Below are 16721 nucleotides of genomic sequence, written 5' to 3' on the forward strand. Positions count from 1 at the left end.
ACAGATATAAATGTATGGAAGAGCTGGCACCTGTGACTATTTACTAGCTCAAATATAGCCCAAAAATAAGTCAACAGATCCACAGAAGCCAAAGCAAAGAATCAGCAAATTCAAGATGACCACCACAATTTTATTATAAACTACAACACTCATTCACAAACTCATAATCTGATCCAGCCATGTTTCATTTCACTCAGGGCTGCATTGGGAGTGTGGTGTAGTGGTTAGAGCAAATCTCAGCACCCTGAAGTTGTGGGTTCAAATCCCACACTGCTCCTTGTGATCCTGGGCAAGTCGCTTAATCCTCCACTACCCAAGGTACATTACAGATTGTGAACCCACAGGGACAGATAGGGAAAATGCTTGAGCACCTGTATGTAAACTGCTTTTTGAATGTGGTTGTTAAACTACAAAAAGGCGATATACGAGCCAATCCGTATAAGCCCCAATCCATTCCCCCAACATCAACATAAAAAAGATAAAGGGCTAAAAGCACTTCAAAACCACCATAGGTTCTAGGGAAGTTCAAACTGTTTGTAGTCACAAATAAACTAAGAGGGCAATTCTAACACTGGGTGCCTCAAGCTAGACGCCTAGATGCTGTGCAGTGGGCATCTGGGCACTCGGATATTTTTACAGAATACTAGCATAACATCTACACAGCTACATTTAGGAACTCCCACCTATGCTGTGTCAAAAGCAGGTGTAAACGCATATGCCTAAATGCACCACTTTAACAAGCAACTTACAGTATTGTTAAGGTATGTGCATAACTGGGAGCCTACCTATGTGTACAGCTCCGTGCCATTATACACCTAAGCATACATTCATACATGTTTTAAGTGCTAGAATTCTGTAATTTTAGCATGCAAATGGTGCTTACTTTTTTGGTACTATAGTTAGAGAATGAGTATGTTAATGTTTATTGTAGAACTAGCAAATTTAACAACTCATGACTATCTTGAACTGGCTGATTCATGAAGGCTGGGATTTTCTCCCGTTACCCATGAAACATGAAATAATCCTATGTAATCTGCTAATTTGCTTTTAAAAGCCCAAATCTTAATCTGTGTTTACATAATTATCTTAAGTCAGTTTTCAACTAGTTTGAATGGCTCACCTGTCTGTGTTCCCAGCCACAACATCTTGCACTTTATCAGGTAATTCCATATTTGTTCTCTTATCCAAAGTTTGCTCCGATTCATCTAAACACACATTGTTCCCATTATATCTGTCTCCGCTCTGTCTCAGGTGTTCCGGGCTGGGTCCATGGTCCTCTTTAGAAAGTTCATTCCACCTCTTGTCGAAATAAAAAACACAAGCCATTTTCCATTATAGTTCTAGATAGCATTTTTAATAGATACAAAAAAATGATTTATAAAATGAACAAAAATACTAAGGAAAAGCTAAAGCAAAGACACTAATCTGCAACAGGCATTATTAGAGGAAAAAAGAAACCAGTCCTCAATTAGTGGAATCATCCAACAAACTCCAAAGTCAAAGCTGTAGGGCTTTGACAGCTTTACTGTGCAGGCTTAGGAGTTTCCGCATCATATGGAGCCACCTCAGTGTCACACAAAGTAATTAGTAGGAAAAGTCAATTCCAAGTGAAGGCAGGTGAGTTTTGTGAGCACTGGTACCCTGTTGTAGAGAAATACACAGAGGGGGGGGGGGGAAAATTGTCCTTGTCACCACCCCGTCCCCGCGACCACTGTCCCTGCCACTACTATCCCCGCAGCATCCATACAAGCCTCAGTACTGCAATATTTAGCTTATTCCTTCCTTATAAATCAAAGTTCTGGCTGCTGAACTAGAGAAAGATGTTCAGCTGGAAGGCTTTGTTTATACATTTTTATCAACACAATTAATATACTACTTTATCCTAAAGCAAAAAATAAATAAATAAATAAATAGAACATTTTTTTCTACCTTTAATGTCTGGTTTCTGCTTTCCTCGTCTTCTCATTCAATTCCTTTAATCCACTGTCTGTCTTCTATCTGCGTCTTCCGTTTGCTCTGTTACTGTGCCTCTCCCTTCATCCCCCTCCCCCCACCAATTGGTCTGGCACCTATCTTCTTCCCTCTGCTTCCCCCATAGTCTGGCATGTCTGTCTTCTTCCCTTCCAGCGTCTTCTCCCCATTTCCCTTCAGTGTCTTCTACCCACTCTGTCATCCCCATTTCCCTTCAGCGTCTTCTCCCCACTCTGTCATCCCCATTTCCCTTCAGCGTCTTATTCCCACCACCACCCTTCCCTCTCAGCACCTCTCGCGCAGCCCGAGACTCTCCCTCCCTCCCCCTTACTTTCACGGCGCGTTAGTAAAGTAACTTGCTCAAGCTGGCCGAGCCTGCCTGCAGTCGCATGCATCTGTGAGCAGAAGCTTCTCCTCTGACACAACCGGAAGTTGCATCAGAGATAGATTCGACCGGTAGGTAGTAAGGAGGTGACCGCGCGTGTTCCTTCCCTTAACTGTGGGGACAAGGCCATTCGCTACTCCTTGTCCTCATGCCCACAGTGAGCACTTTCCCTCCCCCCCCCCCCACCGTTTCAGCGGCTAGCCAAGGGTAACAGCCACCTTGCCATTCTTTACCCTGTTGTCCTTGGACAGCACCTTTTTACAGGTAACCAACTTTAAGAACAAACAGGATTGTGGTCCCCACAAATGAGCATCTCTGGCTATAGATTACTTTTAGCACCTCAACCCATGTGCTGCTATCCAGACCTCAGCTGCTCTCATCCCTACCACCCAACCTCACATGTTCAGTCCCATATGCTATAATCTTCCATCCTGGGCATCTACTCTACCTTCTTTTTCACCTCCAAGGTCGTCTCCCCCTCCTCTACACTGCCCTATATCTCTACCCTCAACAACACTCAAATAGTCCCAACCATTCACAATCATATGCATAAATCACAAAAACATCTATTGAGTCCACTTCTTAAAAGGCAGACTGCTTCACTGGAAACTGTTTCCAACTTGAACTCAAAAAAATACTGTACAATTAGAAACTCAATTCCAGTAAGAAATTCCAATATCAACACAAGTGTGAAGCAAGCTATATTAGTGAGGAACAAGGGAACATCTGCATTTACAACTGAAGAATGCAAGCAAAGTACATTTAAAACAATTATTCGGCCAACTCTAATCTAATCCCTGTTATAGGTGCTTCTTAGACCACAGAAAGAAAGCTAAGCTTAGCTCTGAATATCCTTTCTCAGCTAATGCTGCATGTTCAGAAGCCTCATCATAAGACCAAAGTGTTCTGGATCATTCAGGGCAATTTTCCCCATGAGAGAACTGTTGGAAACAAGGATAACTTGAGACAGCTGTCCCACTCATAGCTGCACTAGATCTGCATACTATGGCCAACTCGGTGCCACTTGAATTGCAAACCCGTAATGGGTCGCTGTTTTCAAACAACAAAGCCTACCATCGGCCACAAAGAAAACACATACCACAACACTGCTGTTAGCCAAGTCTAGACTAGAGCATCTACACCAGTGCTTCCCAATTCTAAATGCCAGCTGAAGTACTGAGGGACCTTCCTGCTGAGTGCTGATGCCATCAGGTCGATTGTCGGCCTTTCCCAGAACTATGCAATCTGGATCCAGGGTCTTGAGATTGAGGAAGTCAGCTTGCACATTGTTCATTCTTGCTACATGTACCATTGAGATGGCTTCTAGGTGGGCTTCGGCCCAACGGAGCACTTGAGCCTCCAACTTCAGCTGGATGCTCTTGGCACTTTTGCCTGTTGACATATGCTACTGCTGTGGCATTGTCTGAGAAAATCCTCACCACTTTGCCTTGTAAGATCTTTTTGAAAGTCAGCAAAGCTAAATGGATAGCTCTCCACTCCAATCTGTTGATCAATCATTTTCGCTGAGAAGAAAATCAGTGACCCTGCAGTGGATAACCCTCACAAAAGTCTCCCCAGCCATAGAGGCTGGCATCTGCCATCAGTATCACCCATGAGGAAATGTGGTGAGGCAATCCCTTGGCCAGCGTCTCCACCTGGAGCTACCAGCACAGACTATGGCATGTTTCCACCATCCAGGGTAACAGCCTCTGAAACAGATTCATTTGTGGAGACCAGCAAGACAGGAAAGCACTCTGGAATGAGCATAGGCAGGCTTTTGCCAAAGGCACCACGTCTAAGGTAGCTACAATGGATCCCAGCACCTGAAGGTAATGCTACGCTGTAGGAGATGGCATAGCTAGGATCTCCTAAATCTGGCATCTGAGCTTCAGCTTGCTTTCCTTCAGAAAATACAAGAAAATTCAGTCTTCTGCTGAGGTAAAAGGAATCCCCAGATACTCCAGGGATTGGACCAGGTCCAGAAACTGATGATCCATCTCAGGTCATGCAAGAGCTGGACAACCTGAGCCACTGCCTGGTGACCTTCATCTTTGGACGGGGCTCTGATAAGCCAAGTTTGGATGAACCTGGATCCCTGCCTTGCACAGGAGTGCTACAGCAATCACCATAACCTTTGTAAAGGTCTGAGGCACAGTTGTCAACCTGAAAGGGAATGCTAAGACCTTTTAATACCTCCTCCAGAACACAAAACCTGAGAAACTTTCTGTGTTCTGGGAAAATGGAAATATGAGAGCCTTCCTTCTATTTGGGGAAGCTCGGACTGTGGCCTGCCATCATTGGGTCTTTTTTGCTTCAGCTGCTGAGTGGGAAGCCGACACCTAAGGACATATGGAATCCCCTGAATCTCTTTCTTGAGTGCTGTGCAAAAGAACTTGCCGTTGCATGAACAACAATCCGCCTCGTTGGCCAAGAGATCATCCAGCCCCTCGCCAAAAAGCATTCGTCCTTTAAAAAGGAGTCTGCTCAGATTAGCTTTTGAAACAGAATCTCCCACCCATTTGTAGACACTGTTCTGATTACTCCGGTCATTCTGGTCCCAAGCACTAAGGGGTGAAGCAGGTTTACTGGGGGTTAGACTTGAGCAGCATTCTTCCCTTACCTCCCCTCCCTGAGACACTGAGCTAAATCCTCAACTATGAAGAGATGAAAAATTAGTAAAATGTTTTCTCCTTTTTGAAGTTTAAGAAACACATAGGAATTATCTATTTTCTGCTAAACGAAACCTCAAAGATTTAACACTGAATTAAATCAAAAAACAAAATGCTTACCTCAAGATCTGAATCCCCCTTCATGCCTTTTGCTCCTTCAATAACAGCCAAATATGAAAATCTCAGTTGTCCTGGAGTCTGAATAAGTCCCATTCGATATCGTCTCATATCCAGTAATACTTGCTTAATATCTACAGATGATGGGTCTTTTCTTTTTCCCATCTGGCACAAACACATATATATACATATATTAATATTACAACTTTTTTGTTTAATAAAAGTACACAAAACAAGGTAGTTATTTTTGACCAACATCTTTTCTGTTTCTTCAACTTCAATCTGAACTTGCTTCTAATGAGGTTACAGCACCATGAGTCTTCGATAACAAGCAGCTGAGATGTTTTCTCCATTTAACACCTCTCCCTTCTAGCCCAGCTATGTCTAACACAATCTTAGGCCAGGTCTTCCTAGAAATATGGTATATATAAACTGAATCTTGTCAATGGGCATTATAGCTTGAAAAGCTAGATTAATCTTAGGTTTTGTTCTAGTGCTCCAAATGCCAAAGAAAAAAAATCCCACAGGACTGTACTGCTACCTGTATATACAAAATGTTTCCTTCAGTGCCAATAGTTTCCTCCTGCTCCTCTATTTCCAGGTCAATCTGAAGCAAGGCTGGAATCTGGCACTATGAACTCTCATTTGCTACTACAAGTACCTAAAGCAATGGTCTCCAACATGTGGCCTCCAAAGTCCTCCATTGTGGCCCTCAAACATTTGGCTGAAATGCTCTTCAAATCCTTTAAGAGTGTTAATTTCACTCTTTCCCATTTGATATAGTAACTGCACACAAGTGTGTTACGCAGGTGTCTCACTTATGGACTTTTCTACTGTTGGCATTCCAAAATAAAGTGTGTTTTTAAACTATATCCTTCAAGTGTTGTAGAACAAATGTTTGTCTTAATTTTTTATGTTTAACACTCAGTCTGAACAAGCAGATCAAGGCAATTTACAAAATTAGTAGTATGTGTGAGCTTAAAACCTTTTGGTGGCCCTCAGACACTGCAGCCCTTTACATAAAAAAGGTTGGAAACAACTGACCTAAGGATTTTGCTCAATTTACATCCCTTCCCCAATCTCAACATGCCTAGTTTAGTTATTACAGTGACAGTACTGGGCCAAAAATCAAGTACCAGAGCTCTTTTCAGAACCCTAGTGTCATGGACACAGAAACTGGTCACCAGATATCATCCTTAACCATCTTAACTCCACAACCATCTGGGGAAAGTGTCAGTGCTGTGGCTAAGGAGTAGAAAGCCATCTCACTAAAGGCCTTAATGAATACTATCACTTGGAGTACCTGATTAGATTGTGAACCACTCAGATGGCTGTTCTGATGGCCGGTATATCAAATACAAAATGAACTTAAACTTAATTGCACACCGAGTCAATGCACAATAAGGCCAAAACTTTTTATTTTTGTCTATCAGTAGAAGTTTTCTATTTTGATTCATCACCCTTAAAGTCTTAAGCTCAGAATAACTACTATGCTCATCTCACCCAGGTCCCCCAAATAGCCAAAGCAAACCTGTCAAAGCCCCAAATTAAATACATTCCAATCTTATCTTACCTCAATGAGCTTTTAATTAAGTACAGAAGTTATGCTCCAACAGAAATAATGCATTAAAAAAGGGAGGTTTTATTTTGCACTAGTCATTTCTATACTGAACTCATGTAGCAGATCAAGTTCAAGTTTATTTTAAATTTTTTATACCGCTCAATCAAACTTCTGAGCGGTGTACAATAAAAATTACAGTTTGTGTCACATAAAATGGGGAAAACAATTAAAATAGACTTTGTAATAAATTAGACAGGACAGAAAGAAACAAATGGGAAAGGGGGGAAGAACTACAATGTTTTTCAAGAGAAAGAACAATTAAGGGAAAAAAATTCAGGATAGGGAGAGAAAAGGATGTTTTCTGCAATCGACATGTTTGTTGTTTGTTTGTTTTTTTTCCCTTACAAGAGGATTTAGATGTCATATGCATCTTGGAACAGAAACGTTTTTAAGTTTGTTTTAAAGTGGATCAAAGATTTTTCTTCCCGAATATAGTTGGGAATAGAGTTCCATAGTGATGGTGCGCTTACTGCAAATTTGTTAAATCTTATAGTTTATTTGTTTTAAAGATGGAACTACAAGAAGGTTTTGTGTCATGGAGCGAAGCGTTTTAGATGGACATCATCTGACAATGCCTTGGTCTGGACGTTACCAAGTATTCTGTATATTTAAGAACCTTTTGGCAGCATCATACCGTGCATGCATTAGTGCCTTTTGGCCCAATGTGAGTGCACAGGACCAGCAGAAGCTAAAAGAAGAGGTGGGAGTGGATGCGAGAATACATATTCTGCAGTCCTCAAAAAAAAATCTGCTACAGGTAAGCACTTTCTCTGAGGAGAAGCAAGATATTGCCTTTGCAGGACCTTATATGCAAATAGTTCCATTTCCACTGCTAAGGCATCTCTCTGCTGGCCAGTGACAGGATCTTCACCCTGTCACACCAAGATTTCTAACAGAGTGGACACCTCAGAGGGAGTGAAAAATATGAAAAAGTATCTGTACATGTTGGAAGAATGGTCTAATGTCCGACAACTAAAATTCAATGCAAAGAAGTACAGAGTGATGCATTTAGGGAGTAGAAATTTGAGGGAGATGTATATGCTAGAAGTCAAGAGGCTGATATGCACGGATGAGGAGAGACACCAAGGATCTGAAGGCGATGAAGCAGTGTGACAAGGCAGTGGCTGTAGCCAGAAGGATATTAGGTTGTAGAGAGAGATGCGTTGATGCCCCTGTACAGGTCGTTGGCAAGGCCCCACAGAGTACTGTGTTAAGTTTTAGAGGCTGTATCTGGCCGACTTGAAGCAGTCCAGAGGAAAGCGACAAAAATGGTAGGGGGTTTGCACCAAAAGAAGTAAGAGGAAAGACTATAGGTCCTCAACATGTGTACTCTGGAGGGGTGATACGATAACAAACATTTAAATATATGAAGGTATTAATATAGGACCAAATCTTTTCCAGAGAAGAGAAATTGGTAAAACTAGAGGATATACATTGAAGCTGACAAGTGGTAGACTTAAGAGTAATGTTAGGAAATTATTTTTCATGGAAAGGGTGGTGGATGCCTGGAATGTCCTTCCTAGGGAGGTGGTGGAGAGGGACATGGTGAGGAAATTCAAAAAAGCCTGGAGAGAACACAGAGGATCTTGAATTAGAATATGAATGGGCAGACTTTCACAATCTGAATCTTGCAAAGGAAATGGTTTGGATAGGCTGGAGTAAGCTTCAATGGCAACTTCATTGGCTGGAACCTAAAGACAGTACCGAGTAGACTTCTAAGGTCTATGGCCCAGAAATAACAAAGAAAAAACATTTTGATTGTAATGCATATAATTAACAGGGCAGAATGGATGGACCGCTCAGGTCTTTATCTGCTGTCATTTACTGTGTTATGATAAAATCTCTTAAAAGGTGGATCAGCTACTAGGGCCTGAAGCTTACCAACTGTGTCCTTAAATGACCAATACCATGATTACAACCTTCCAAAGACCACAACAAGACACTTTGTAAAAATGTCAGGTGGCAAGTGCCTAGAAGATTAAAAAGAGCGTTCACCTGCTGGGTGAGGATGACCTTGAGGTCCCATGACACTGTAGGAGATTTAACTGAGGGTTTTGTCAAAAGCAATCCTCTCAACAGCTTAATAACTAGAGTCTGTACAGAGATGGGCTTTCCCTCCACGTTATGATGGCAAGTGCCAACTGCACTGTGACCCTTACAGAGTTGGATTTGAGACCAGACTAAGAGGTGCAGAAGATATTCAAGCAGTTTTTGTGTAGGACAGGTAAAAAGATCTAAAACCTTGCCCTAACTCCAAATGGCAATCCTCTTCCATTTAAAATTATATGGCCTCTTTGTAGAATCTTTACTGGAAGCAAGCAGGATCCAGGAAACACCTTATGCAGAATGAGGTACACTAGATCTGTGCTTTCAACAGCCAAGCTGGGAGAGCTAGGGACTGGAAGCTGGAATGGAGAAGAAATCTCTCATTCTGAGTGATGAATATTGGAAAGCAGTCCAGCCCCCTCTTCTTTAGAGGCTAGAGCAAACCACGCCTGCTTCGGCCAAAAGAAAAGAACGCAATGAAAAATCATGGTTCCCTAAGGGGTACTGGAGGATAAGCATACAGGAGAGACCTAGCCCCCAATGGAGAAGGAAGGCATCTGACAATAGTCTGCCATGTGTCCTGAGAGACCAGTTGCTTCAGTGAGTGGAGAAAAGACCCACCAAGGAGATGCCCCACACTCAGATCTGTCTAGAAGTAGCCATTTTCAGAGACCAATGGTAGGAAGGGTTGCATCACCCTACTCAGTCTGTCCACCAGGCTGTTGTTTTTCATACCCTGGGCAGAGATCCAGTGCCACATCCCAACAGCTTCCTGACACAAGAGGTATGATCCCTTATCTCCCTGCTCGTTGACACAGTACACCGCAATGAGAACAATTTGGTTCAACAGCCCATCTCTAAGAGTCTTTAAAGTGTTCCAAATGGCTTGCAGCTCCAGGAAATTATGTGAAGAGAATTCTCCTGAGCGGACCAGCAGCCCAAGTGTGAAACCCATTTCACTAAGCCAGATTGGATGTATCTGTTGTCAGCTTCTTGGGCAGAAAGGGAATTGAAATGGAAGTCCCAATCTCAGATTGGACTGGATCACCTATCACAAGGGTACCTCTTGAAGGTTCCCCCAAGGCCAGAGACCGCTGGGAAGCTGAGATCAACTGAGCTTTTCTCAAACAGAGACATGTGGCCTAACAGCCTCAACATTTGCAGCACTGACATTTGGCTCTTCCAGACTTTCAGAGCAATGGTCTGAAATGCCTCAGCCCTGTGAGAAAAGTCTGGGCTTGGACCATGTCAAGCAGAGCTCCTAAGAACACCAGTCTTTGTGAAGTGAGCAGATAGGACTTTGGGCAGTTTATTACAAACCCTAGCACAGGGGTAGGGAACTCCGGTCCTCGAGAGCCGTATTCCAGTCGGGTTTTCAGGATTTCCCCAATGAATATGCATTGAAAGCAGTGCATGCAAATAGATCTCATGCAAATTCATTGGGGAAATCCTGAAAACCCAACTGGAATACGGCTCTCGAGGACCGGAGTTCCCTACCCCTGCCCTAGCAGCTCCAGCACAAGAATGGTTCTTTGCATGGAAATCTGTGCTCTTTTACTGAATGAGATCTTCACCACTCAATTATCCAAAAAGGGACACATGCATCCCCAAGTCTGCATAGACATACTGAGACCACAACAAGACACTTGGGGGGAAATTCTAACACTCTCCCATAGGAGGGGCCTTAGGCACCTGGGCCAATCAGGGCCTGATGCCCTACCTAGTGCATCCCAGGATGCACCAGGAAGGGGAGGCCAGCTGGCAGGAAGTAGTGGACATCCCTCCTGCCAATGTTGGGTGTGTGGGGAGGTGTCATTCAGGCAGGAGGGGGATCCCTCCTGCTGATTTTGGGTGTGTGTGTGGGGGGATGACTTCAGGCAGGAGGGAGTGGGCATCCCTCCTGCCGATCTCAGGTGTGGAAGGTGTCTTCAGGCAGGAGGGAGTGGGCATTCCTCCTGCCAATTGGGGGGAGGATCTTCTGCCTGCAGCAGCCAGCTGAGCTGATCGCAGCAGGGGAATTTCCCCCAATTAGCTGAGCCAGCAGGACTCCCTGAAACTGTGATTTCAGGGAGTCCTGCCGGCTCAGTTGATAGGGGGAACTTCCTCTGCCGCAATCAGCTGATGGCAAGCTGCAGTCTAGTTTCAGGATCCCCCAGCAAAGACAGACAGTTGAAATGTAGGCCATAGTTTTCCAGCCTACATTTCAGCCACCTATCTTTGTATGAATTTGGTGCAATTCTCTAACCAGACTTCATATTTAAGACAATCAACTTGATCACTTGTTTAAAAAAATAATGAAGAAAAATATTTCAGACATATATATGGACCAGCTCCAATAATATCTTTATGTTGATCACAATTAGGATAATTCTATAACAAGATGCCTAGGACAAAAGGGTAAGCAGAAACCTATTTCAAGTCTATTGAATCAAGAAAAGCAGGCAGCTACTTTCTTTAAAGAACACTAACCCAATTTGCAGGAAAACATCTTTACATTTAAGATATGTGCGTAAACACTAAGCCCTAAAATTTACATGTTAATTTGAGTGCTCTCCTCATGCACATGCCCACTGGCAAAGTATGTGCCATAAAAACATGGCACATAATTTTCTGATAGTCTGTATTCAATAAGAGACCACTTAAGGCATATAAATGACAAAGATACTATCACATATGCATGTTCTTGTGGTCTAAAACTAGGCAGCTACTTAGAGAATCATCCCTTTTATGTGTACTACTACTTCTGCACAATGACACACACCTGTTACAAAACCAAACTCAACAGGATACACAAAAAAATAAAAAATAATGTGCTTACCAGGACAAGACATGTGTCTACTAATGCAAATGTCCCTGAACGGCCTATGCCTGCACTGCAGTGAATTACAGCTGGACCGTGTTCAGGATTCAGTGAACCAGACTCTCTGACTTTAAACAAAAAATTTAGGAATGACGCTGGGGATTCTGGTACTCCAAAATCTGGCCATGTAGTATAGTGAAAATGATAAATTTCCCTAACTTCACTTGTCTGAAAGAAAGCAAAAATTGTTTGGTTAATATGCTTTTTAATAGGACTCATAACAGTTAAAGGCACACCTAAAAGTAAAACCAAATGTATGTTTAGTTGCAGCATCTTTCTAAGTGAAAATATAGCTATTTATACTCTGGTTTTCTCTCTTTAAAATAAAAAGAATCATCTTTCATGGACTGATCCATTCTTCCCTATAATTTTATTTTCTAAGGAAGAATGTCTCGATTAACAGAAGAAATGTAATGTATACAAATATCAGCAGTACGCTTCTCAGATTTTTATATGGCTTTAAGTATTAATCTTGGGGAAAAAATTTTGTCCACCATTTTCATAAAATTCAGTATTCTCGTGTAACTGGTAAAAGAAAGTTGCTTTCCTGAGATAGGTATCCTCCATAGGAGGCAAAATTAATCAAACATGCAACTGGGTGATGTCATCCAAGAGTACCAGAAAGTGGCATGAACAGCTCCCTCAGAGCTCAGAGAGAAGTGTGATGTTCTGAGCATGGGCTACACTTCCTCCACTCAGCAATAACCACGATATCCTTACTTTAAAGCTGATGATCAATTCCCAGGGAAGTGTTAGCTACAAAGAACATGTTACAAGCAAGCAACTTTATATCCTGCTTCTCAACAGAAAAAAACAAAACAATCAACCACATAAGTGAGTGACTCCTAAGATTAGGTTTGTCTAATATTGGAGAAGAGTAATTTTAGTGTTTTAGACCAGGAGTGCCCACACTTCTTTGGCTTGTGAGCTACTTTTAAAATAACTAGGTCAAAATGATCTACCAACAATAAAATTAAAAAAAAAACAACACAAAGCACACTGTACGCAGAGAAAATGTTAATCATCATTTATATTTGTTTTTGTTTTTTTTTACAAAGATGTCAAGACAGATGACTTTAACATATGCAATGTCACCTCAGTAACAACTATACAAAAATAGACAAATACACCCCATCCCCTTTTACTAAACCGAGATAGCGATTTTTAGCGCAGGGAGCTGCGCTGAATGCCCCGTGCTGCTCCCAACGCTCATAGGCTCCCTGTGACAAAAATACGCTATCGCAGTTTAATAAAAGGGGGACATAGTGCAAAATATAGACAACAGATATAAATTCTCAAAACAGACACATTTTGGTCACTAAATTGAAAATAAAATCATTTTTCCTACCTTTGTTGCCTGGTGATTTCATTAGTCTCTGGTTGCACTTCCTTGTGACTGTGCATCCAATATTTCTTCCCTTCTTTCTGCCTCCTCCATGCTTCCTCTCCTCCAGACCCCTATTCCATTCCCCAACCAACATCTCTCTCTGTCCCTCCATGAGTCCAACTTTTTCTTCCTCTCTCCCTGCCCCTTCTTTCTGTCTCTCTCCCTTTCCCCCCAAGCCACCGCCGCCGATGTCTCCCTGCTTCCCCGACGCCGCAACAGGCCAAGCACGTGCAGCCATTGCACAAGCGCCGAGCCCACAAGCTTCCCCCCATCAATTCTGACGTCTGAGAGAAAGTTCCGGCCCAGCACGCATCTGGCCCGTTCCTGCGTCGGCATCAGGGAAGCAGAGAGAACGCAAAGGCAATGCGAGGCTCCACGATCGATTCGCGTTGCCTTTGCTATCTACTGGTAGATCGCGATCAACCTTTTGGGCACCCCTGTTTTAGACATAGACAAATACATACTGATGAAGTTGCAAGGACTGAAACGTTCAGATATTCTTCAGTACTATAACTGAAAACAAAACCACTATTCTATGACTGGTATGATTTCCTATGGTACAACAATTCAAATTACCTCCATCTCGGATGCAACTGTGTTACTCTATCATTAAAGAGAACAGCTAGGTTTTGAACTTAATGGTAAGTAAAAGTATGGAAAGAGGACCAATTGCTGGTTTGCATGTGGTTTCATGAAAAATAGATTGTTCTAAAACTAGAGATTGTAAGAGTTCTCATTCAGTGGTGGTATACTCTTTGATAAGAGTAAGTGCTTCTTGGCTGTATTATACTGAAACTATCTGAATCAAAAGGAGATGATGCAAATAATGTCAAGGACAGCAGTTAAGAAAAACCTCTCTCCACTGATCTAGAAAGACATAACTTAATGAATTCTTGGACTACTTTTTTTTTTTTTTTAAATAAAAGCTTTTTATTTATTGAAGAAAAATGAACACCACCAGCAAATAAAAATAAGACTGATGGAAAGTACATAAGAGTGCAACCAGTGAAGAATAATACCACCAAAACATGCTTAATAATACAGACAAATAGTAACATATCCCCACAGTAAGCATTCTGTAACCCCCCCCCCTCCCCCAGGACAGATCCCATAGCCCAAACCACAGACTAGCAAATGGTCTCTTATCACAAAAATAAAGATAAAGAGCAAAGGGACAAAAATGCATTCCCCAACCAGTCCCACAAACCAGAAGATCTCACGACACCCATCTCCAACTCTACTATTGGACCCTACAAGGTGCTCACCCGAAAGCTGCGCCAAATAGAGACATACCCATACTGTTTACCATGCTGCAAAGCAGTAAGGTGGTAAAGAAGCTTCCAGTGCTGCAAGCGCTGTTCAACCAACTGCCAAGTAAGGGGCACCAACCAGTTCCCTTGGACTACTTTTTGATGAATCGTATGTCTAATAATATGTAAACAAAGTTTGAATTTTACTAATTTTCTTTAGACAAGTAAATTTCCAAAGTTAGAAACAGCAATGATTAAGATTCCAGTGGTTCAAACCATGGTTTCTTGAGGTTGAAAACACACATTTAAGTCTCTTAATACTTGTGGCTTTTGAAATGAAGCTTTTGCATGGAGGAATGTGTTAATCAATTCAGAGCACAATGTGAAACTAGATTTTTGTCTATAAAGATGAGGAGATATGTAATCTGACAAGGGATATCTGAATACTTGACTGATAGAGCTAAAAGAGGTATTTAAGTACAGTAGTTAGTAGACAAGTAATTGGATCAAGTTTTTTTCTGAAACACCAGATAAAAAATGTTCTATTTAAAGGCATATGATTTTGTTATGGATGTTTCTTTCATAGCCATAAGGACTGGATATGAACTTGCAGCCTCAAGAAGAGACAACTAGGTGAGGCTCAATCTCCACATAATTAGAGGCTACGGACTTTAGACCCAAGATGCAATAGAGTCCCCTGTTGTTATGCTAAGAATGAAAATATTCAGGGGGTCAGCTGTGTCTTGCTGAGCTCTGCGGCTAGGGCTTGAAAACCAGTGAAAACACACCCTTCTACCTCTGGATACCGACTCTGTTTGATTGCTGTCTGACTGCTCTTTGGTCACTGCGATCGGCAGTATAACTTTTATATACCTGTGGCGTGGTATGCCAGTGAAAACAACCAAACTTGCAAAGAGTAAGCCTAACAGCCATGCAAGCAAGATGGCCGCGGTACCGACGCTGGTTTCTCCTAACTTGGGCGAATGGGCCCAGGAAATATAGCGCATGGTAACAACTGCCTTGGAGGACCTCCTTAATAAGTTGCAATTGGCAATCGATGGCATCAATGAGAAATTTGATGCTCACTCGCAATGGCTTTCAGAGGCTAAATGGCGGATATTTGAGCGGGAGGATGAAGCGCAGCAGGAAAGAGTGAGACTGGACAGATTGCAGGCGCAGGCGGTAGGCCTAACGGACCACTTAGAGGAGCAGGAAAACTGTCAACACCGAAATACTCTTCGGGTAGTGGATCTCCCCAAAGCACTGCCTGGCCTTGATCTGTATCAATTTTTCCAGCACTGGCTACCTTTGCAATTGGGCCTACAAACCACCTCCACTACTTATGTGTGTGAACGAGCACATAGAATTGGATCGAAACTTGAAGCAAATTCCAGACCTCGAGCAGCAATAGTAAGGTACCTGAACTGGCAGGAAAAAGAGAAGATCTTGAAGGCATACTGCGCAGTGCAAGGCATCCAGTACAATGGACATAACTTGCTAATCTTTAATGATTATTCTGTGAAGGTGGCCACACAGAGGAGGGAAATGGCACCAGTCTGCTCTTCCCTTCACAGAAAGGGGGTGAGCTCTGCGCTCATATACCCGGCCAGTCTATGGGTCTGGAGGGAGGGCAAAGTAATCACCATCAAGGATAAAGTTGAGGCGCAAAAATTCCTGGAATCGGATCTTGAACTAGAGAAAAATGGAGCAGCAGCAGAGAACAGTATTGCAACCTAGCGAAGGGCAGGTGATGAGTGTTCCTGGTGGATGGCCGTGCTCTTGACACTGGGCACTTTCTGTTTGCTATGGAGGTCTGATTCTGGCTGCTATTTTGGTGGCCAGGCCGATGGTATCAGGCTTTTCTTGATCATGGGGGCTCTGTCTGCATCACCGCATGTAAGGAGGATTTTCTACTACTGGATATAGCACTTGACATCAAGTGGTGCGTACCGAGAGGCCTTCTTTTGGGCCTGGAGGGACATCTTGGGTCCTATTCAAGGCCCTTGTGCAGAGCGGAGTCTGCAAGAGTGCTCCAGTATGGGGGGGTCGCTGCTCTGTGAACTTATTCTGCTTAGAGGTAGAGGGGACAGTAGAAACATCTCTGGCCACGGAGGCCTGGGACCATTACCAAATATTATGGATTCTCAGTTGGAGTTATTTTTTCTCTCTCTCTCTTTGTAAGGTTGATATTGGGGGGTTTGGGGCGGTGAGGGGGAGAGTGCTTCGGGAGGGATGTGATTGGAGTGAATGGCAATCCACTTTCCTGGTGGGGCACTATGATTATCTGAGAGTGGAGTCCAGGCAGCTTGCTGTGGAGTGAGACACATTGTTACAGCTTTGGTTCAATGCGGGAGGTCTAGCTGGGGGGGGCCCTCTCCTTTCTTTCTCTGTCTTGAATGGCTTGCCTATGGTATC

General features: G+C 42.8%; 1 protein-coding gene across 6 annotated transcripts in view; it reads right to left on the minus strand.

Annotated features, from left to right (window-relative positions):
* Nucleotides 1–16721, minus strand: part of PTPN2 (protein tyrosine phosphatase non-receptor type 2) — a 145234-nt gene that overhangs the window by 38500 nt on the left and 90013 nt on the right. For 5 of the 6 annotated variants that reach the window (XM_033934134.1, XM_033934135.1, XM_033934132.1 and 2 more), the window contains 3 exons: nucleotides 11628–11837; nucleotides 5146–5307; nucleotides 1121–1299 (listed from right to left, as the gene is read on the minus strand). In XM_033934134.1, the coding sequence (XP_033790025.1) occupies nucleotides 1121–1299; nucleotides 5146–5307; nucleotides 11628–11837 (551 nt within the window). The remainder of the gene's footprint in view (nucleotides 1–1120; nucleotides 1300–5145; nucleotides 5308–11627; nucleotides 11838–16721) is intronic. The other variant, XM_033934136.1, reaches the window with a different exon arrangement.

Source organism: Geotrypetes seraphini, chromosome 2 (genome assembly GCF_902459505.1).
Source record: "Geotrypetes seraphini chromosome 2, aGeoSer1.1, whole genome shotgun sequence".
Classification (NCBI taxonomy): Eukaryota; Metazoa; Chordata; class Amphibia; order Gymnophiona; family Dermophiidae; genus Geotrypetes; species Geotrypetes seraphini.